The sequence below is a fragment of the Amyelois transitella genome, chromosome Z, assembly GCF_032362555.1.
Source record: "Amyelois transitella isolate CPQ chromosome Z, ilAmyTran1.1, whole genome shotgun sequence".
Lineage (NCBI taxonomy): Eukaryota > Metazoa > Arthropoda > Insecta > Lepidoptera > Pyralidae > Amyelois > Amyelois transitella.
In genome coordinates this window covers 13,531,742-13,554,930 of record NC_083535.1, presented here as the reverse complement: position 1 = coordinate 13,554,930, position 23,189 = coordinate 13,531,742, and the positions used below count along the sequence as shown (strand labels likewise).

The window sequence follows — 23,189 nt, the reverse complement described above, 5'->3', positions numbered from 1 at the left end:
AGATTCACTAACATTATATATTAATATCTGTGTTCACTACCTAGTCACTAGTTGACAGAAAGAATGGCAACATTTTAAAACAATAGTGCCATAGACAAGTAGAGGACATGTCTTTTTATTTCCACGCCCGGCGGCGGCGGATGCCCTCCGTTGAAAGAAAAGTTTTATTTTAATTTTAATGTTATTGTCGCAAAAATGGATTCCAGAAAGCTGACGGAATTATTGCGAGGTACAATCGATCCTAACCAGAGACAGCAGGCCGAGGAGCAGCTATCTCAGGTAATCGACAAGTCATCCACATGCTCCGGAATTTTCTAAAGCGACCAAATCGCTTCGACAACGTGTTGGAGGTTCCATAATGTGATTTGCTTTTCCGTCCTGCCGAGTACCAAATTGGCGCTCTGATAAGCTACTCGAATGATACATTTTCTTCTGATATAATCTTATTAGTAGTTTTTATCACTACATGAGTAACTAACTATATGGAGTAACACTAAAATATGCTTTGATGGCTAGGGTCCTTGCATACCGGAATATCTATATTTGTCTCCTATCACCTGACTAAAATTTTAGAGAGACTAAAATTTGTCGGGTAGTCCTTTATTAATTATCCACGTTAAAATTATCAAAGATGTAGCTATTTTATTCTTAGTACCTGGTTTATTATTATTTGATAATCCTCATTTAGTTTTATGCAAATTTCCAAAGAGTTTAACCTACGATAACATGTGAGGCTATTATTTACTTTAACTTGCACTGCCACTGTTTGGTATTTATAGGTTATGATCATTCATAATGTCATAGCAATATTTTTTTTATTCTACAACCATATGACGTCAAAAATTACTATTCAATATTTACGTTCATTCTGTTAATATCTGTATGTAATGTACATTGTTGCAGATACATAAAATAATTGGGTTTTCCCCATTATTGCTTCAAGTGGTTATGTTAAATGAAGTACAACCACCTGTCAGACTTGCGGGTGTTGTGTACCTCAAGAACCTTATTACTTCGGGCTGGCAGGAGAAAGAGGCGGACGATGAAGAGCCTGCGCCGTTTGTCATCCACGAGCAAGACCGCGCGATGATCCGAGACATCATTGTGGATGCCATAGTACAAGCACCCGACATTATCCGTGTACAGCTATGTGTGGCGTTAAAAACTATAATTAAACACGATTTCCCCACTCGTTGGACTCAAATTGTTGACAAAATACACATATATTTACAAAATCCTGAACCGTCTAGTTGGATGGGAGCCCTTCTGTGCCTTTACCAATTAATCAAGAATTACGAATATTATGTTGTGGAGAAGAGAGTGCCGCTCATTGAGGCTATGAACCTTCTGCTGCCAATGATGTACAACCTGATAGTGAATCTGCAAGCAGACCAATCAACGGAGTCCGTTCTCATCCAGAAACAAATACTCAAATGCTTTTACGGCCTAATCAAAGTGAGTTGTTTTACTAATACATTATCTTGGAGTTTCTTATATGTATAAAAATATCATAATTCGCATATTATTCTACTAGAATAGAATAATTGTAATGTAAATATATCAAATAAGACACTGATTGACTGACATACACAACACAGAACAAACACATGTGTCTTAGATATTCAATTTGTCTGTAGATCTAAGGAATGCACTAAAAGAGGGCCATTCTCTGTCTTTCCCATGGATATCATAATAGGCAACTTAAGGGGTAGGCTAATAAACTTGAGCTTCTTTGAGCCATACAGCTGAATGAAAATATGAAAATATATTTTTTTGGCCCTCCAGAATACATTTATATAATTCCTTAATCTTAGCACCTTATTAATAGAAAAATATAAGATGTTTACTATTATATATTGTGTGAAAAAGGAAAAAGTGAGATTTTATGTATGTATATGTGTATGTGTGCAAGTGTGTTGTGTAGAAACTTGTATGGGTGAGTGTAGGTAGAGAGAGGAAGTATGTAAGGGTGTATTGCGATTTGAAACATCTAGAGGATATTTAATCATGGGAATATTTAACATAAAGTAAATTATTGTTATTCATGGACTTTTATAATATTATTTATCCTATAATAGTAGCATGAGCCATTCAATGCATGTAGCCCTACATTTGTAAGATGTAAGCCAATATATATTTAGTTGTTTAGTCATTCTATTATACAAAGTAGAGCTAATGTAGTAAAAATGTTGAGCAGCTAAGCAGTCTTATTTCAATTCGGCAGACTGTCTGATCTACGCTTATCATGACAGATGTGGGGTCATAGGATAGTTGTGAATGTTTATATACATAGAACAGTCCGAAGAACAAAGAACTACATAGGATAACGATGAAATTGCAGAAGTTATTCAACTGTGTCAAATGTGGCCTTACAGTCTTGTGGACGTGGAAGGGATGTGGACATGAGAACTGCAAGTGTTATCTAGGTTCTGATAAACGTTTTGAATGTTACCATTTTGTATTGTTTCAGTACGTTCTGCCCTTGGACCTAATAACGAAGGAAATCTTCACCAAATGGATGGAAGTGCTCCGTGCCGTAATGGAGGCTCCGGTGCCGGACAGCACTCTCCAGGTGGAAGAAGAGATGAGGATGGAGTTGCCATGGTGGAAATGCAAGAAATGGGCGGTCCATACGTTGTATCGGTTGTTTGAAAGGTAAGGAATTTGTTATCATACTAATTATGCTCGTGGATCTTTCCTAGTAGGTGTTAACACTGTTATGAATGAACCTTACATTACTTTAACATTTCACTGCTGGACTAAGGTCTCCCCAAAATGGGGGGATTTTACCCATAGTCACACACTGAGCCAGGCGGGTTAGTGACCGCATTGACTGTTTATTAGACTGTTATCCTATCAGCATAGGAGGCGCTTAATCTTTTTAATTATTTAGTCATGTAGTGTCGGTAGATTAGAATAAAATATATTCTTTTTTATTCAGATTAGCATTACAATTCTTAAAACTTCATCTATACTAATATTATAAAGCTTAAGAGTTTGTTGGAATCCGCTAATCTCACGAAATACTGGTTCGAATTGAAAAAATATTTTCGAGTTGAATAGACCACTTATCGAGGAAGGCTTTAGGCTATATAACATCACGCTGCAACTATAAGAAGTAAAGAAATAATGGAAAATGTGAAAAAAAGCGGGGAATTCGTCCTTGAATGTGTTGACAAAGTTGCGGGCACAGCTAGTTATACAATATAACTACACCAATTTTGTCAATTTTTTATAACAATAATGCATTTTGTGTCTTAGATACGGCAGCCCAGTGAATGCTCGTGAGGAATACGTGGAATTCGCAGAGTGGTATCTCACCACTTTCACCGGAGGCATCCTGGAGGTCCTACTTAGGATACTGGACCAGTACAGGAACAAGGTGTACGTTTCGCCCAGGGTATTGCAACAGACCATCAGCTATATTGACCAGTGGTGAGTTTTGGAGTTCAATATGTTTTACCCCTTTTTTTTCAATTTTCTCTCTTAAAGATATGCAGAATGCATAAAGAATCAAGGACGTCCTGGTAAAGGGTCAGGTCAAGAGTACCCGATACCGCCGAGCTTGCATGAAGAGAGTTATGAATGTGGATGAAGCAAAGGAAGTATGCAGAGATCGTGGCAAGTGGAAAGAGGTAGTCACTGCCTACCTGTCCGGGAAAGAGGCGTGATTTTATTTATGTATGTATGTATGCTTTGTCTTAACGAGAAATCAATTTCAGCGTGGGCCACAGTCACTCGTGGAAGCTGCTCAAACCACACATGTTCGCCATCATACGAGATGTCCTGTTCCCGCTGATGTCTTATTCTGAATCGGACGAGGAACTTTGGAACACTGACCCGCATGAATATATACGTATCAAGTTTGGTGAGTGGAAATTTTTTCATATCCAGTACCTGGGTGACCGAGTCGGAAAATTCATAAATGAATAATAAATCTAAAAGGAACAAATCACACAGATTGGGTTAGTTCTCTCGATGTTAGTTCGAGACTGGTATTAACTCGAAGATAGTATTTTTTATAATAAGTACTTTACAGATAACCACTCGAGACCCAGAGCAGGAAAAGTTCGTTTCAGTATCGTTTTTCTATCATCCCTTTGGTGGCGGTCGAGCCCGAATCATCGCTCTCGCTACAATATAATGCAACGGAATGCGAAAGTTTAAAATCAGTCATAACTATTACACACATGCATATATAAGTCACGCCTTTTATAAGGAGATACAGGCAGAGTCTACATATTTCCTCTTGCCACGATCCCCGTAAATTTGTAATAAAAATAATTTTATTACATAAAAACAAATTTTAATAGAAAAAAATTAATAGAATTTTTTTAAATTTTTATTGAGGCACATAACAGACGATTCTAACAGCGCACCCATTAACAGACAACATTAACAAAATAGCAAACAGATAAGATATTTTTGTATAAATTTGTGATCAATGTATCAATACGTCTTTGTGTGTATGTAAATATATATTTTTTTGTCATACAAAATCTGCGACCCCGAAAATAAAAAAATAGCACAAAAACGGGCATATCTCTTGATCTCTTTGTATATTTTTTTCCAGCCAAGCGATATATGCATTAAAAATAGTCCGTCTGACTTACGGGATCTGACTGAATTCATTAATCTATAATGCTTTTAAATTATATTCACTAGACGCGTTTTGCTAAGCAATGTTTTAGTCTCTGTTGAGAAAAAAAAATACGACCGCATGTTTATTCCATGTCCCACATACATCTTATAAACAAAGATTATCATTGATTTTAATGCCTATTCAACGGCCAACGGCACCGGAGGTCCCGGGTTCGAATCCCGGTCAGGGCATGATGAGAAACGAACTTTCTCTGATCGGTCTGGGTCTTGGATGTTTATCTATTTGAGTATTTTTTATAAAATATACAATCATTGAGCTAGTATCTCGTAACAAAAGTTTCGAACTTACTTCTAGGCTAACTCAATCTGTGTAATTTGTCCCGTATATAGGTAGTTATTTATTTATTCAATTGTGAAAAAAGTGCTTATCTATATACTAATATTATTAATAGGAAACATTAGAGTTTAAAAAGAACTTTTTCTATGTACGCACAAACAATACTGAATCGATTTTGGCACAGAATTAGACAACTGTAGAAACAAGGGTACTTTCTTTTATTTTATTTTTATTTATATATTTCTGTACATCAAGGAAAATAAGAATAAAACTTAAGAGATATTCAGTACTTATTTCAAGAGAAATTTCCTCCGGGCCTGCTGGAGGAAATTTCTAACTTTAATTCCCACGGGAACAAAACATAAGCTATGAAAATGATATAAACGATTTATTTGATCAAATCGTTCAACCAGATGTACCTATTTTCCTAGTGGTATTAAAGTTGCAATGTCCAATAAAAACCTCTCAATCCAGTTCACGAAACTCCAGTTATTTTTCAGTCCATACAAAACGAGTATATATTTATTTATTAACAATTTAACAGTAACAAAGCTAAATAACTTTAAAACCATTTACAAGTTTTCACTTTTTATATTTTTATTACTTGTTTTAAAGATAAAATGAGATTTTGTTTTAAACTAGAGATCGCCCGCGACTTTGTCCGCGTGGAATCAATCCCGCGTTAACTCCGGGATAAAAAGTAGCCTATTTGTTATTCTGGGTCATCAGCTACCTACATACCAAATTTCATCGTAATCGGTTCAGTAGTTTTTGCGTGAGAGTAACAAACATCCATACTGACATCCTGAAATACTCACAAACTTTCGCATTTATAATATTAGCAGGATTTAGACGTAAAATAAAACTCAAGATCATTCAATAAAGGTACATACATAGTTACAGAAAAATATTCGGCTCATAATTTTATGCAGCTTGCTATTTGATAAACAAAATAATGTCAATCTGTTAGCATACCTACCGCAGTCTGAGCGCGAGGGGGACGACTAAATTTGTTCTAGCCTCGCAATTTTCATATCCGAGTAAGGCGGAGAGCACACAAGTAGTACCAACAAAATAATGTATTCTATTCTTCTATTCCTATTCAAATTTATATTCCGTGTGATTCCTGACACTTTAGAATAGGACATTTTAAAAGGCGATTAAGGGAAGGGCTAATTATTTGAATCTCAATATCATTTAGCCAGCACAGCTGAATGTGGCCTTTCAGTGTTTTCAATACTGTTTTGCTATGTTTACCCCGTAAGGGATATAAGTGTCTTTGTATGTATTCTTATCTTATTATTATTTTGTGTATTATATTTTAAAAAGTTATGCTAGATTGACTATTTCGGCTCTTAAATGTGAAGTAAACTTTAATAAATGTCCGCGGACTGAACTAATGAAGTAATAATTCTTTTGATCGTTTAAAATCGTCAGTATTTAATTAAGTAAATAAATAGCAATTTTTTTTTGTTATAGATACATATTACATACATAAATTTCAATACCGGTATTGAAAATTGAAATTGTTCATGTCCTACTTACATATTTTAAATATTTTTGTACCTTCGTCCACCTTAATGTTGCAACAGTATTTTTATTTTTAAATCACTTCTTTTATTCCAAGAGAGCATTCGTTGATGAAACCGTTTCTTACAGATATATTCGAAGATTTCGTGTCGCCAGTAACAGCGGCGCAAACGCTCCTGATATCGTGCTGCAAAAAACGAAAAGACATGCTGGAACGAACCATGCAACTGTGCATGCAAATTCTGAGGAACCAGAATCCGGGGCACGGGCCGAGGCAGCGTGACGGCGCCCTACATATGGTTGGCACGCTCAACGACATTTTGATCAAGAAGAAATTTTATAAAGAAGAGATCGACTCCCTTCTCAGCCAGTACGTGTTCCCCGAGTTCCACAGCCCCCTGGGCTACATGCGAGCGAGGGCTTGCTGGGTACTCCAGTGCTTTGCGTCTGTTCGTTTCAAGAGTGAACCATTACTCATAGAGGCTGTACGTCTCACCATTAACGCACTCCTGAATGACTCTGAACTGCCCGTCAAAGTTGAGGCGGCGATAGCGTTGCAGATGCTCTTGACGTCTCAAGACAAAGTTCACAAGTACCTAGAGCCCCAAGTGAAGCCGGTGACCACGGAGTTGCTTGGGATCATTAGGGAAACTGAGAATGATAACATTGCAAATGTACTACAGAAGATAGTGCCGATGTATACCGAGCAGTTGATGCCTATGGCCTTTGAGATAATGGATCACTTAGCGACGACATTTAGTAAAGTGATCGAGACTGACTCGGGGACTGATGAGAAGGCCATTACTGCCATGGGTCTGTTGAACACAATGGAGACCGTTCTGAATGTTATGAGTGACAATCCAGATATTATGGCGCAGTTGGAGAAAACCGTGCTGCGGGTTGTGGGACACATATTGCAACACAACATTATTGGTATGGATATAACTTTTACTTTCTGCTTTTTTCTTCTCTTTTATTCTGTGAGTTAGGAAGTTACTTGATTGTGCTAGGAAATATAGCAAAAGAAATTACATACGTACATAAAATCAGGCCATTTTCCTTGAGAAGTAAGTGGAGGCTACATGTTTCCACTTGCCACGGTCTCTGAATACTTCTTTCGCTTTGTACGGATTCATCTTAACTCTCTTCATGCAAGCTCGGCAGTTTCGGGCACTCTCGACCTGACCCTTTACCAGGACGACCTTAATTTGATCAAGATACGTTCGTCTAGGTCTTCCCACTCCGACCTTTCCCTCCACACTCTCCTTGTATATCTGCTTTATAAACAAAACAATGAGAATGGAATTGAAAACTAAAACAAAATCTTAACCTTTAAATTTCCTTTCAGAATACTACGAAGAAGCGATGACTTTGCTATGCGAGCTGACAGCGAACACAATCTCCGAAGACATGTGGAAGGTTCTTGAGCTTCTTTACCAGGTGTTCGAGAAGGAGGGGTTCGATTACTTTACGGACATGATGCCAGTGTTACACAACTACATCACAGTGGACACAAACGCTTTCCTGTCTAATGAGAACCATATATTGGCCATGTTCAATATGGCTAAAGCGGTAAGTTTCAGTTTTACATACATATGGTCCCATTGGGAGCGCCGGGAGCCACACGGCATGTATGTGTTTTTACATACATACACACAATCACGCCTATATCCCTTGCGGGGTAGACAGAGCCAACAGTCTTGAAAAGACCGAATGGCCACGTTCAGCTATTTGGCTTAATGATAGAATTGAGATTCAAATAGTGACAGGTTGCTAACCCATCTCCTTTCAGTTTTACTATTCCTTATCATATATTGAGTGCTTTTGACCTCAATCTGCCTCGTGGTAAGCCAGTTAAGCTGCTTGGCTTCATAATCACTCCAAAGTTTATCTAAAACTAAAATAACCTATGATTTTAACTTCAAGACTGTTGTTATGAGTGTATTCTCTTTGCGCATTGTTATTAAATTTAAATTCTTTACATCATATGCATTACAAACAATAAAAATATCTTTCTATAAAAGCTTAAATAAGGTCGAATAGAAAACCACCTCAGTTTTTGAAGTCTGTTAAAAATGATCTTATATCAACCTTTTTTACACTTTATTCCTACTGGCGTAGTGTACAATATAAATTGACGGTGAAATCTTAAGAAACCAAAACGACATGTACCGACTGTTGTTTGATCAATAATTTGTCATGAAAATAGAATAATCGTCTGGTTTTATCGTTTTTAGAACGAATTCGGTACGCCAGAATGTTTGTGCTCACCCTACTTTGAAAGGATAGTTTGTAACTGCTTAAAGTATTTACTAGCTTTCGCTCGCGATTCTACTCGCTCTATGAAATTAATATGAGATTTTGCTGTAATGACAAATATATACACTTATAAATTTCCTATAGGACGCGCGCTACTTTCTATTATATTATTTAAAAAATTATAGAATAAAGACAAACTTTATTCGGCTTAGTTTTACAAGATGCAAATGGTCGTGTGTTTAGCTGTAGACATGAGATCTACCAAGTAGCCGCTAGAGGATAGCGAGCCACTTAACTTGGTGAATGATAGTAGTCCAAAGACCCGGGACGCGATATAGGGCTCCCGGACTGTGAAGAGGGGCACCGGGGAGGCCAAAGCAGCACGACGTCACATATTATTAACTAGCTGTGCCCGCGACTTCGTCCGCGTGGAATAGTTGTTTTTGGGCATCATTGAAGCCCTCAAGGATGAATAATTTCCCCCGTTTTTTTTCACATTTTCCATTATTTCTTCGCTCTCTAATAGTTGCAGCGTGATTTTATTCAGCCTAAAGCCTACCTCGATAAATGGTCTATTCAACACAAAAAGAATTTTTCAATTCGAACCAGTAGTTCTTGAGATTAGCGCGTTCAAACAAACAAACAAACTTTTCAGCTTTATAATATTAGTATAAATAATCTCTTCTATTAAACAGTGCAGATAAATGAAATTCATTGTCCAGGTACTCAACTCTGGCGCTGAAGATGAGTCCGAAATGATAGCAGCCAAGCTCCTGGAAGTCATGGTGCTGCAATGTTCCGGGAAAATCGACAACTGCCTACCTTCCTTCGTGGAGTTGGTTCTCAGCAGGCTGACTAGGAAAGTCAACACATCGGAGCTTAGGACTATGTTGCTTCAGGTCAGTGAGTCAGGCATAGCGGCTAGAGTGTTCAGGATAGACTGATAACTGCGTACTGTCCTTTGCGTAGTTTGGTCTCACATGAGATCAGAGTTGCCTGAGGCAGACATAACCCAATCTCTGACCCTCGAGGCAGACAAAGATCTTTCACATTACTTCTCCGGTATCATCAGTGATTTATCTGTCATATTCACAGTTCAAATACCACTTTGGCCATGTACCAATGACTTTTTCTAAGATATGTACATTAATTTGAATACTAACCGATGCTCTTATGGTGAAGGAAAACATCGTGAGGAAACCTGCACATTCAGGCAACTGGATGTGTAACCATGGTTATCAAATGTTGCTGAGGTCAGATAAGGTCAAACCTGATGCACCCAATCCAGGGTCCATGGTCAATGGCCTACCCCGGGTTTCTCTCCGGAGTAGTGACAATGTAATCTGTCAGTAAGCGGATAAAATCATAGTGATTGGTTGAGCAGATTATACTTATTATTTTCTTCATAACTATTGCTATCTTCAAGCACATGTCCAGTGACATATCTTCTGCCTCTACACATAGCACATCACATACATATCTTGTTGTCGTCAATTAAAATGCGAGTATATTTGGTTGAAGCTGAAGTCTATCTTTGTATGTTTCAACTCATGCACTGTTTTGATTCCCAGCTCTTGACGGAGTCTCATTTGTAATATACCATGGGGTCTATCAATTTTAACATTTTGTATTGGAATCTTTTGAAAATAGTGATTTTTTTAAACTTGATTGTTTGTTTGTAAACTCTTTATTGCATATAATAAAAAGAAATATAACAGTCATTGTATTTAGAATATGTACAATGGCGGACTTATCCCGATTAGGTTTAACCTGTTTTTACTGAAGATCCTCATTCGGCCGCAGGTCCTGATAGCCATCCTGTACTGCAACCCTCACCTTCTGTTCACAATCCTGGACAAGCTGCAGGAGTCAGTCCCCAACGCCTCCATCGCACAACATTTCATGAAGCAGTGGATCCATGATACCGATTGTTTTATGGGGTAAGTCGTGGTGTAGTCTTCGTTTACTGAAATATTAAAAAATATACTACCTGTTCATACATATATAAATGGGCCCTGTGGCGCAGAGGTAGTACGCTTGCCTGTGACGCCGGAGGTCCCGGGTTCGAATCCCGACCAGGACCTATCTCGTTACACAAATCTCGAACTTACTTCGAGGCTAACTCAATCTGTGTAATTTGTTCCGTATATATTTATGTCAATTCTATCATTAAGCCAAATAGCTGAACGTGGCCATTCAGTCATTTCAAGACTGTTGGCTCTGTCTACCCCGCAAGGGATATAGACGTGACCATATACATGTATGTATATTTATTTATTTCATAAAAAAATTTTAAACTTTTTTGTATTGGTGCCGTGTGGTTCCCGGCACCAATACAAAAAAGAATAGGACCACTCCATCTCTTTCCCATGGATGTCGTAAAAGGCGACTAAGGGATAGGCTTACAGACTTGAGATTCTTTATTTAGGCGACAGGCTAGCAACTTGTCACTATTCGAATCTCAATTCAATCTTAAAGCCAAATAGCTGAACGTGGCCTATCAGTCTGCTCAGGACTGTTGGCTCTGTCTACCCCGCAAGGGATATAGGCGTGATTGTATGTATGTATGTAAAAACACATACATGCCGTGTGGCTCCCGGCGCTCCCAATGGGAATTTAATTAACATTTAATAAATTGCAACACTAACATCTCCCCAACAGGCTCCACGACAGGAAGCTGTGCGTTCTCGGCATCTGCACGCTGCTGGAGATGGGCCCGCAGAGGCCCAACCTCGACGAGATACTGCCCAAGATAGTGCCCTCGTGCCTGGTGCTGTTCGACGGGCTGAAGCGGGCGTACGAGGCCAGGGCTGATGCCGAGGAGGACAGTTCTGAGGAGGAGGACGATGATGAAGATGATGAGGGTATGCGTCACATCACTGACATAGATATAATCACGTCTGTATCCCATGGATGTCGTAAAAGGCGATTAAGGGATGGCACCAATACAAAAAAAGAATAGGACCACTCCATCTCTTTCCCATGGATGTTGTAAAAGGCGACTAAGGGATGGGCTTTTAACTTGGGATTCTTCTTTTAGGCGGTGGGCTATCAACCTGTCACTGTTTGAATCTCAATTCTATCTTAAAGCCAAATAGCTGAACGTGGCCTATCAGTCTTTTCAAGACTGTTGACTCTGTCTAGTCTCTGTCTCCGTCTACTCGTGCGGAGTGGACAGAGCCGACTGTCCCGAAAAGACTGATAGGAAAAATGTATTCATACATACATAAATCACGCCTCTTTCCTGGAGGGGTGGGCAGAGACTACATCTTTCCACTTGCCACGATCCCTTGCAAAAAATGTTCGTTCATTCATATGATCACGTCTATATCCCTTGCGGAATTGACAGAGACAGCATTCTTGAAAGACTGACAGGCCACATTCAGCTTTTAAGCTTAATGATAGAATTGAGATTCAAATAGTGACAGGTGGCTAGCCCATCGTTTAAATGATCCTAGTTTATAAGCCTATCCCTTAGTCGCCTCTTACAATATCCGTGGGAAAGAGAAGGCGTGGTCCTATTTTTTTCTTTTGTGTCGGGAACCACAAGGCGCGTTGTTCTCATCAATGTACCTAATAACATTATTCTTTGACACAGAGGTTTTGGACAGCGAAGAGGATGACCTGGAACACGATTACCTGGCCAATCTGGCCCGGATGGCGACCAAGAACAGCGCCGCGCAGGGGGTCGAGGTCAGCGCCAAGATCGAGGACTATGATAGCGATGACGTGAGTCCCATGTCCAGATTCACCCACTTGTATACCACCCTTGGCTTTAGGGCTGGTGGCGTCTTAAATAAAAGGTTCCCATGGTTATTGGATTAGTCATCTGTCTTCCGTCTCACCTGATGGTGAGCGGTGATGAAGTAAATAATAATAAATAAATATGTACGGGACAAATTACACAGATTGAGTTAGCCTCGATGTAAGTTCGAGACTTATTACGAGGTACTATCCTAACCATACTATATTTTATTATTAGAGACCCAGGTCTCAAATGTTTATCTATATAAGTATTATAAGATTGGCCTGGGCCAATCAGAGAAAGTTCATTTCTCATCATGTCCTGGCGGAGATTCGAACCCGGGACGTCGAATTTATCCTTAGTCGCCTTTTACAATATCCATAGGAAATAGATTAAGTGATCGTATTCCTTTTTTAACTGCTGCCGGGAACCACACGGCTCATTTATTTATATATGAAATCATAATTATTTTTCAATATATTCACAACTGTATTCCTTGTGGGGTAGTCAGAGCCAACGGTGTAATATATGTCTATTCCCAACAGGATGACGATGACTTCGAACCTGAAGAGACTGTGCTGGAGTGCTACACGACCCCCCTCGATGACAAGAACTGCTTGATCGACGAGTACATCAAATTTAAGAACACGCTGTCAGGTACATACATACATACATGTAATCACGTCTATATCCCTTGCTGGGTAGACAGAGCCAACAGTCTTGAAAATACTGAATGGCCACGTTCAGCTATTTGGCTTAACAATAGAATTGAAATTTAATGGTATTCATTCATGATATATATATATATACTAGAGGCCGCCCGCGACTTCGTCCGCATGGAAACCCAATCAATCCCGAGGGAACTCTGGGATAAAAAGTAGCCTATGTGTTATTCTGGGTCTTCAGCTACCTACATACCAAATTTCATGGTAATCGGTTCAGTAGTTTTTGCGTGAAAGAGTAACAAACATCCATACAAACTTTCGCCTTTATAATAGTAGTAGGATATATATATATATATACATGTTATTACAGCACTGTCAAACAGCGAGCCGGCACTCTATCACGCGCTGACGTGCGGCCTGAACGAGGAACAGCAGAAGCAGCTGAAAGCGGTGCTAGTGCTCGCAGACCAGAGGAAGGCGCAGCAGGACAGCAAGCGCATCGAGCAGAGCGGGGGTGGGTTGTTGTTTTTGTAATATTTGTTTTTTTTATTTGTCATACATATGTATATGTATAGTATGGTATACATACATTAATAGTGTAGTGTACATACGTTTAGTATGTAGTATATACATATAGTCACGTCTATATCCCTTGCGGGGTAGACAGAGCCGAAATTCCCGGGATTAGCCGGGGACAAATATATATACGTACTATTACGTGTACATAAATAAAATCACGCCGCTCTCCCGGACGGGTAGGCAGTGACTACCTCTTTCCACTTGCCACGATCTCTGCATACTTCCTTCGCTTCATCCACATTCATAACATTATTATATATTACGAGTAGTATGTAATTATTAATTGTAGTGTTTTTGTTGCAGGCTACTCGTTCACCGTGCCAGCACAAGTGCCGACCAAATTTAAATTCGGATCATAATTTTGTAACATCTAACAAATTCTCAAGTAAGTAACAAAATTCAATAATGATTACGTTTTTCTCAATTTAATTGATAATAGCAAAGTAAGCGAGGTATATACAAAACGTCTTACGGCGAAAACACGTTTGGTATGTATATTTGTAACGCGATAACTGTCGAATTCGCTGGTCTACCTAATTTTGATGAAATAAAAAAAAGGTTTGTAAGATATGTCAAAAGAGATTAAAGTCGTCGAGAAACGGAATAGGTTAATTTGTTTTTGTTATATTCACAACTAGCTGTGCCTGCGACTTCGTCCGCATGGAATAGTTATAACCTCTCAAGGAGGAATCATTTTCCCCGTTTTTTTTTTTTCACATTTTCCATTATTTCTTCGCTCTTTATAGTTGCAGCGTGATGTTATATAGCCTAAAGCCTACCTCGATATATGGTCTATTAAATACAAAATGAATTTCAATTCGAACCAGTAGTTCCGGAGATTAGCGCGTTCAAACAAACAAACTATTCAGCTGTGTAATATTAGTATGGATTTTGTCGTGTTTAAAGTTTCTTTTCGAACAACTAGTTACAATAAATTAACACTTGTGCCTGTAGGCAGTATAGTCACAAAGTTAGTTATTCCTACAGAAGATAGAATGAAAAAGGGGAAATTTGCAGCGTGATGTTATATAGCCCAAAGCCTTCCTCGATGAATGGTCTATTCAACACAAAAATAATTTTTCAATTCGATATCCAGAAGTTCAAGAGATTAGCGCGTTCAAACAAACAAACTCTTCAGCTTTATAATATTATTATTTTTCTCCACAGGTTATCGTCTGTGGGCCATCAACCATCATACAACACAGTTAGAGCTTAAGCCATCACATGTTCTGCTTAGCGGTTCAACCAAAATGTGTGTAGCTGAGACTCCTGCGCCGGTTGCAATTCACAAGTGAATGCATGATGTAAATTGAAATTTGCTGTTGCATTTGATACCTGTTGAAGCCCCGAGGCCTATGTCAAATACCCTTTTAATGCCTCGAGTGAAAAATATCGACGGAGTAAAATGAATTTTTAGTTTATTTGTCGTAATTACCAGGCTAAGGTGAAGCGTACACTAAATTAATTCGTGACAATTTTTTTTTTCAAACATTCGTTCGTTGAATGGGTTAATTTTTTTATTGAAGTGCCCGTTGCTTTAACTGTCTGTTATAATCGCAGTAACTTTTAAAAGGGTTGAAAACTTAACTTCAGTTAACTACACGTCAAAATTGATAAGTTATATTTTCCGCAATGCCATTTAGAATTTGACGTTGTGTAGCGTGTATAAATTGCACAGATTAAGCTGACAGTGAAATTTTTGTTTCTGCAAACAGACAGACTTGAAAATATCGTATTCATTATGCATTTAGTAAAGGTGTGTTGTCTTATGTAAACTACAATATTATTTGTTTTAAAATAAACACTAAATGTAGAACGGGTACTCAAACTATAGTCACATTTATTAAAAATACAAATACTCGGAATATAAGTTGAACCAAAATGGCTGCGGTCTTGCAGGTGCTATATCCTCCTATAAGTCACCTCGATTGTCCCCGATATTCGCCAGTATACCACTAACATAGGTTAATTTACACCACGCACTATAAATGTAACCATTTTGACACCCGTCTTCGGGAACTTTTTGAATACAAGAACAAATGTACAGTCGGCGTCAGATCACTGTCTTCATACAAACAGAAACGAGATGGGAGTCACGTTACTCTGACCCCGGCTGTACATTATTATGAATTGTATCGGCCGGCGGCCATCAATCTTGATGTTTCTGCACTGTGTTGACGAGCCAAGTTAGTAAAGATGAACAAAAAAAAACAACGGGTGCTATTTTGTACACAGTGACTCGCACATAACCGGCGAGTGTTTTAATACATACATAAAATCACTCCTCTATTCCGGAGGGGACGAGTACATCAAATTTAAGAACACGCTGTCAGGTACATACATACATTCATAAAATCACGCCTCTTCCCCCTGAGGGGTAGGCAGAGACTACATCTTACCACTTGCCACGATCTCTGCATACTTCCTTCGCTTCATCCACATTCAAAACTCTCATTATGCAAGCTCGGCGGTTTCGGGTACTCTCGACCTGACCCTTTGCCAGGACGTCTTTAATTTGATAAAGGTCAATCGTCTAGGCCTTTTCACTCCGACCTTTCCCTCCAATGTTGAGTGTTTTAATAAAAAAAAATATTCTATCGATCGAAAACTTCAAAATTGTCGCATGGATTTTTAAATATATATATTTCCATAACACAATAAAAACGCGATTTCAGTACAGAACAAACATGCACTCTGATTTTTGATTCGTCTTTATTGACTTTAGCTTGGAAATTGTTTGTTGTAGTTAAATTTTTGACACGTTTTGACAGCCGCCCGCGCTGCTTTGTTTTGTTATTTTTATTTTATTTTGTTATGTGATGTAAACTCGACTCGACTCCACGCTAACGCATTGTGAAGGTCACTTGACATATCGAATGTTATTATTTCAACCGGCTTTATAAATTCTGTAAAATGTATAAGTAGTAGTTTCTAAGACACTAAAATTAATTGCATTTACGAATATTTGTTGCAAACTTGGGATTAAAATATATTGAGTTATATTTGCATGATAAATTTTAAAGAGTTGGTTAATTAGTATTAATGAGAGGCGAATTGAATAAATAAATAAATAAATCGGATGAAAAGTTTTAACTAATATTTCAAAATGTCCTGTCGCTTTTTAAGAATAGCGCGACATTTGACGAATTAATGTGCTAACGTGTTTTTTTTTATAACAGAACTATCGTGATACGATCATCGAAATTATGTATATATGTATTTATTATTTAACTCGAGATGGCCATGCGTTCTGGGCAGTACGTCCACTCCCTACTAGCATACAAATTGATTGTTACTAAATGTTTAATTACCTATTGTACATTCGGAATGTAGGGGGTGTAAATGTTGAAGGTTATATGGTTACGCCTATTAGGTATATTTTTTCGAAAAATACAACTGTTTTCTTCACAAATAACGGAGTCGCTGGTTAAAATATTGATTTCCTTTTACAAATCATAGATTAGTAGATCGGATTTAGGTACTAGTTTCACAATGGATTCGTGAGAGAAATGTCAAGCTTGATACTTTGTAACAGTAAGTGATCACAATTTCTAGTCTATGGGTTGTAAAGGCATTTCATGAAACGACTGATGTAACTCAAAATAGAATGGCTCTAAACGAGAAATTGTAGAATGTTATATTTTCGTATTGTTTGAGAATATACATGTTAGCCGTTCGTGTGACGACGCAAATTATATAATTGAAGCTAACCTTTCGTTATCGATGCATTGTCTTGAATTTCATTGTGTTATTTACTGTACTACAGCTTAGTTATAAACACAAATATAAATAAAGTGTATTTTTCAAATTTGTTGTCTTTTTTTAATAGGTACCTGCGTGATACCTACGTGATGCGCGGATCAACAAATCGATGAACATTGTTTTGTCAATGATCTACGAAAAACTTCAATGTGCATGGTTGGACACATTGTTGCCCGAATTTTTTATCAATAAAATAATTTATTGCTAAAAACATATGTATTTTCTATAAAATTATATAGTACAGATGACCCAAATGTTCGAGTTACAAGTTTGCTAATTTTTGCGTTTTTATAAATATATACGGGACAACTACACAGATTCAATTAGCCTCGTAGTAAGTTCGAGACTTGTGTTATGAGATACTAACTCAACTATGCTATATCTTAAGAATTTTTCAATTCTTGAAATTAACGCGTTCAAACAAACAAACTAACTCTTCAGCTTTATAATATTAATATAGATGTAAAGAATTGACCACTATACATATTTATTATAAGTATAGGTAGATAGATATAGTACCTATCGCGGACTTTTAAAAAGCTATTATTTTGTAGTACTTTTCATATTTTTGGAAGCACTCTGCCCCGGATTACTTTATAAAATATTGATTAATGATTAATCTGTCTTACATCTAAGTTATTTAAAAACATTACTGTTTTCTCTTTAATAATAGGTACTTAGTGTGGATATTGCTCTTAAACTCGTCTGACGATGGTCACTATTTTAACTGCTTTCTATCTGTCTCTTGTGTTTGTGGAAAGTTACAAAACATGAATAGGTTGCTTTATGCTAGACATTACATACATACATGTACATATGGTCACGTCTATATCCCTTGCGGGGTAGACAGAGCCAACAGTCTTGAAAAGACTGAATGGCCACGTTCAGCTATTTGGCTTAATGATATAATTGAGATTCAAATAGTGACAGGTTGCTAGCCCATCGCCCAAAAAAGAATCGCAAGTTTGTAAGCCTATCCCTTAGTCGCCTTTTACGACATCCATGGGAAAGAGATGGAGTGGTCCTATTCTGGTTTTTTATTGGTGCCGGGAACCACACGGCACATTGCTAGACATTATATAGTTAAATTTAAAAGATAACATGTCATTGTACAAATTGCTTAACTAAGTTCTGGTTGGCAATAACCATTTGGAAATACATAGATTTTAATTAGCACCGAAAAGTAATAATAAGTAAGTACCTATTGTAAACCGTAACGGAACCGTTGGAATTCCACCCTATTATTTATTTATTGCTTAAGAGATATGTAAAAGCTCGAATCTAATAGAGGTATAAAGGAACAAAGGTGACTGACTCATCAACGTCAACACACTCACGCCATATCTACGACTCATAAATGCCAATCATTACTTAATGAAATGATTTTGAAAAAAAAATTTACAGCTCCTAAATTAAAGAACTTTTAGGGAAAATAACGCATTTTTCAAGTATTCGTCAATTTTTCAATATTTTTAAGATATATTCGGGGCGGAGACAAATTCAACAAATCAAAAACCATGAAAATTGGGCCTGCAGATCTCGAGTTATAAGTGTTGTAACAAACCCGACTTTGTTTTATATATATTATATATATAATAGATATAGATAAAAGATATATGTAGATAGATACTTATATAGATACAGTGTAAATTCCATGTAACGCCACTCGATTTAAACGACAAACTAAAGCGTCGAAATCAATTGGCTTTGGTTTAGCTTGTATTCCATACAATAATTCACTCTACATAACATTACACCCACTTTAAATAACGACACAATTGAATATAAAAAAGTAACTTTTAAGTTGCTCAAATTACTAAAATCTACGCACCTGTGTACGTTTTTGTCGCTTTATTATCCTAGCCTATCTATTATCGGGCATCATTCATACGGAGCTTTTAAGAAATTCTTTCTTTTGTTTACAAATTGGAATGCTTGCACCTGCAGACCATGACTAATAAGTAGGAGTCATGGATTACAATGTTATCATACACTTAGTTATTATTATTTCAATAGAACACATTCCATTTGTTGTAAAAAGCATTATGACCTACAACTCTTCACATGCTCCAACTCTATCTCATCCAATAATGTTACCCTGTGTTAGTTATGTACTCATACCTACTGTATGTAATTTTCTAATGTCATTTTACCTCTGGGCGGCCTCTAGCGCGCTAGTTTCTAACATCTGAAGTCCCGGAATGAGAACTTGACCTGGGTCTTGGATGTTTATCTATATAAGAATTTATTACAAAATATAATATCGTTGAGTTAGTATCTCATAATGATACACAATTTTCCAACTTCAAGGCTAGCTGATTCTGTATAATTTTTATTTATCTATTACAGTACCAAACCTAGCCCTCGGATCTTATGGGTTTTAGTCCTGCCCCACTTACTCACCTTCTTAAAAAAATAAAGTACCGTTAGTTTTAATGTAAAACTTTTCCATAGAAAAGGCGGAAACAAAAAATCAATACTCATATCATAGAAAGAAAATTATTTTGTTTATGTTTGTATGAAACGCATAAATTTTTCACGAAATTTGTAATAGAGAAAGAATAAACCTTCAAAAGTATGTAACTTATGCTCTTTTTTTACGAAAATCTAGAACGCGAAAATCAGGTATTTAATTTAAAAGCGGGAGGACCTACAGTTAACATAACGTAAGGTATCCGATAAAACAAATATTTACAAGTAATATTTATTTAACATGAGATAAATATTTAAAAAAACAGTTTATAAAGTAGATAATACCTTTATCAATACTTAACATACCCCTAGACCTTTATTCGATCACTGACCAACACCATAACATTATTATTGTAATAAAATATAAATCTTTAATCCTGGCCAAAAAGTTCCTATCTATTACCAGTTTTGGTTTTTACAAATAATATTATTCTTATTTGACATTGAAATCTCGACAAAATGATCATATAATTTCATGATTCATCATCAATTTCAATGACACATCCTTTATATGCTGCTTATTTAAAACAAGCTGTGTCGCATGGAATAGTTATTTTGGGCACCATTGAAGCCCTCAAGGATGAATAATTTTTCCTGTTTTTTTCACATTATCCATTATTTTTTCGCTCCTAATAGTTGCAGCGTGATGATAAATAGCCTAAAGCCTTCCTCGATAAATGGTCTATTAAACACAAAAAGAATTTTTCAATTCAAACCAGTAGTTCCTGAGATTAGCATGTTCAAACTCTTCAGCTTTATAATATTAGTATAGATATATATCATGAAATTATTTTGTACTATATTTCATCTTGTGAGTCCCAGATCTATCAATACTATCACTGTCCCGTTACAGGTCATAATAAAAAAAAGGCCAGGCTAGCTCTGCATGTCAATGTGTGTACTTAATAATAATGAACATTACCCCACAGTAGTGCTTTTCGTGAGTGAGGTGCATGTAAAAAAAACTTAAAGTATGATGCTGAGACCTCTTGATCATGAAACCAAAGAACCATGTGGACTGCACAATATTACTTAAATGATAATTACCAATCAGTTAAAAACCTAAGCAAAATTTGTATTGCACTGTATTTTTTTTTCATATTATGGCAACCGTTATTGTTACTGCTAAAATTAATTTGATATACAGTATCACCAAGGTTATGGTACAATGAGTAATTCACACTTACAGTACCAAGGTAAATCTAATATTTTCATTGTGAACAAGATTGTGACTCCAAAAAGGAGTGCATGTCTGTTCTAACATAAAATTTACTTATTAGATCAATAATGAGTGGTCTCAAAATTGTCTTCTAGTTCTGTCTAATGATTTGTTTAAACAAAGCAAAGCAGATTATAGATTTTATGCTGTCAGTTCAAAAAAGGCTGATTTATGTATTGAACAATACAATGCTTGGTTTAACTACAAAAAATAACTTCCTTGTTCTATGCATTTGTGTCATAGTAATTATCTTAACATTAATTTTATGTTTTCTCATTAAAAATAAACAATTTTCTCATTTAAAAAAGGTTACAGACAAACAGATTAAAACTTAAAAATATATCTCAGATCTTAGCATGAAACAAATCAGACTTATTATTTAACCTTTAAATAGCTAAAGAACGAAAGTAGTCATAGCGATGACGCCTCTCATCTTGCAGCTGTCCCACCTTAGAGGCAGCGTCGCAGTCGCGACAGACGCCGCAAAACGTCCTGGTGACCACATGAAATGGGCTCCGATAGTACATGGTTGAATCTTTGAGTTTTTTATTCTTCTTGTGGCAGCGGACATGAAGATATATCTCAAGAATCATCAGCAGAATGGTCGCCACAGCCGGGAAGAAAACCACAGTCGGAATCAAGAGTATTCTATGACTAAATGTATTAGAACCGGCCAGTATGTTTTCTTTTAAATGCTGGAATTGTTTTGTTTTGGCCATATGAAATTTAGGGAAACGCACTGGCTTTGGAGGGCGGCTGATGCGTGAAAAGCGAGGTCTCACGCGATACGTCCTTGCACGAGATTGTATAGACCGCAAGTTTTCTACCAATGGCTCTCCGGTTTCGTCGTTTATGTGGTAGGTCATTACTTCGCCTGTCTCATCGTCATAACAAAATTGCCTGACGTCAGACATAATTCTAAGCCGTTTTGACCTGCAATAATATGTTACAATATGACTCAAACTTATAAAAAAAAGTATAGGTATGTGACTACTTATGATACATCATATTCCTATAAATCTGGCCAAGATTTAAATTTATGTACATTCTTTGAACTTACAAGTCTTGAAGAGGATATAAGTAATTACGTTACGTATACAATAACACAAAATAAAAATAAGGAATAGAACTCAGGAAAACAATATTCTGATGAAATTAAATTGTCATTGGCAATCATCATGAAACTTGACAATGACATCGCTCGGTGTTTTTCCTCTCAGGAAGACCTACTCAAGCAAGCAGAAACGCTTATAAAACCTGTAGTATTTATTTTCTTATTACATATTGTTTAGATAATTTTAAGTCGGGATATAAAATAAAATACTGTGTTGGTAAAAATAAAGAAAATTATAATATAAAAATTAAAACATAAAAATAATCCTAACTTTAATTGCGTCTTGAATCATTGTTGTGAAATTAACAATTGACGAACACCATATTTCTTTAATTAAAAAATTACTTTTTACTTAGCGGCCATACAATTTAAAACATTCTGCCCGCCAAAGACGACAGTCTTTCAATTTATCTGCCATTCTGTCCACCATAGCCTATTATCACACCATATACCTATATCGAGTATACCAAAAACTTCAAGGGTTCAGTTCAGTTCATTGAGAAGTGAAGTGAAGTGAGAAGGCCTAGCTAGACGAAAGTATCTTAATCAAATTAAGGACGGCCTGGTAAAGGGTCAGGCCAAGAGTACCCGAAACCGCCGAGCTTGCATGAAGGGAGTTATGAATGAAGCGAAGGAAGTACGCAGAGATCGTGGAAGTGGAAAGATGTAGTCTAGTAAAAAGGCGTGATTTTATGTATGTATGTTCAGTCAGTTCATTTGTCCAATTAAATTCTCATTTTTTTACGTAATTTGATTTGTAGTGACAGGTTGCTAGCCCATCGCCTAAAATAAGAATCCCAAGTTTATAAGCCTATCCCTTAGCCGCCTCTTACGACGTCCATGAAAAATGAGATGCAGTGGTCCTATTTTTTATATTGGTGCTGGGAACCTCACGGCATATTTAT

The 23,189-nt window shown here is 36.9% G+C and overlaps 2 protein-coding genes across 2 annotated transcripts; one reads left to right on the top strand and one right to left on the bottom strand.

Annotated features, from left to right (window-relative positions):
• Positions 1–102: 102 nt before the first annotated feature.
• Positions 103–17,525, top strand: LOC106129544 (importin-7). The gene is made up of 15 exons (XM_013328140.2): positions 103–279; positions 904–1,455; positions 2,471–2,655; positions 3,262–3,435; positions 3,723–3,868; positions 6,599–7,402; positions 7,818–8,041; positions 9,451–9,627; positions 10,532–10,668; positions 11,390–11,592; positions 12,327–12,457; positions 13,019–13,130; positions 13,509–13,652; positions 14,021–14,102; positions 14,885–17,525. Exons 1-14 carry the CDS (start codon positions 196–198, stop codon positions 14,074–14,076), a joined length of 3,129 nt encoding a protein of 1,042 aa, XP_013183594.1. The 5' UTR covers positions 103–195; the 3' UTR covers positions 14,077–14,102; positions 14,885–17,525.
• A 2,644-nt stretch (positions 17,526–20,169) lies between these two features.
• Positions 20,170–22,356, bottom strand: LOC106129543 (uncharacterized). Its single transcript, XM_013328139.2, has 2 exons — positions 22,231–22,356; positions 20,170–22,103 (listed from the first exon to the last, which is right to left on the bottom strand). Exon 2 carries the CDS (start codon positions 22,082–22,084, stop codon positions 21,557–21,559), a length of 528 nt encoding a protein of 175 aa, XP_013183593.1. The 5' UTR covers positions 22,085–22,103; positions 22,231–22,356; the 3' UTR covers positions 20,170–21,556.
• Between the last annotated feature and the right edge of the window lie 833 nt (positions 22,357–23,189).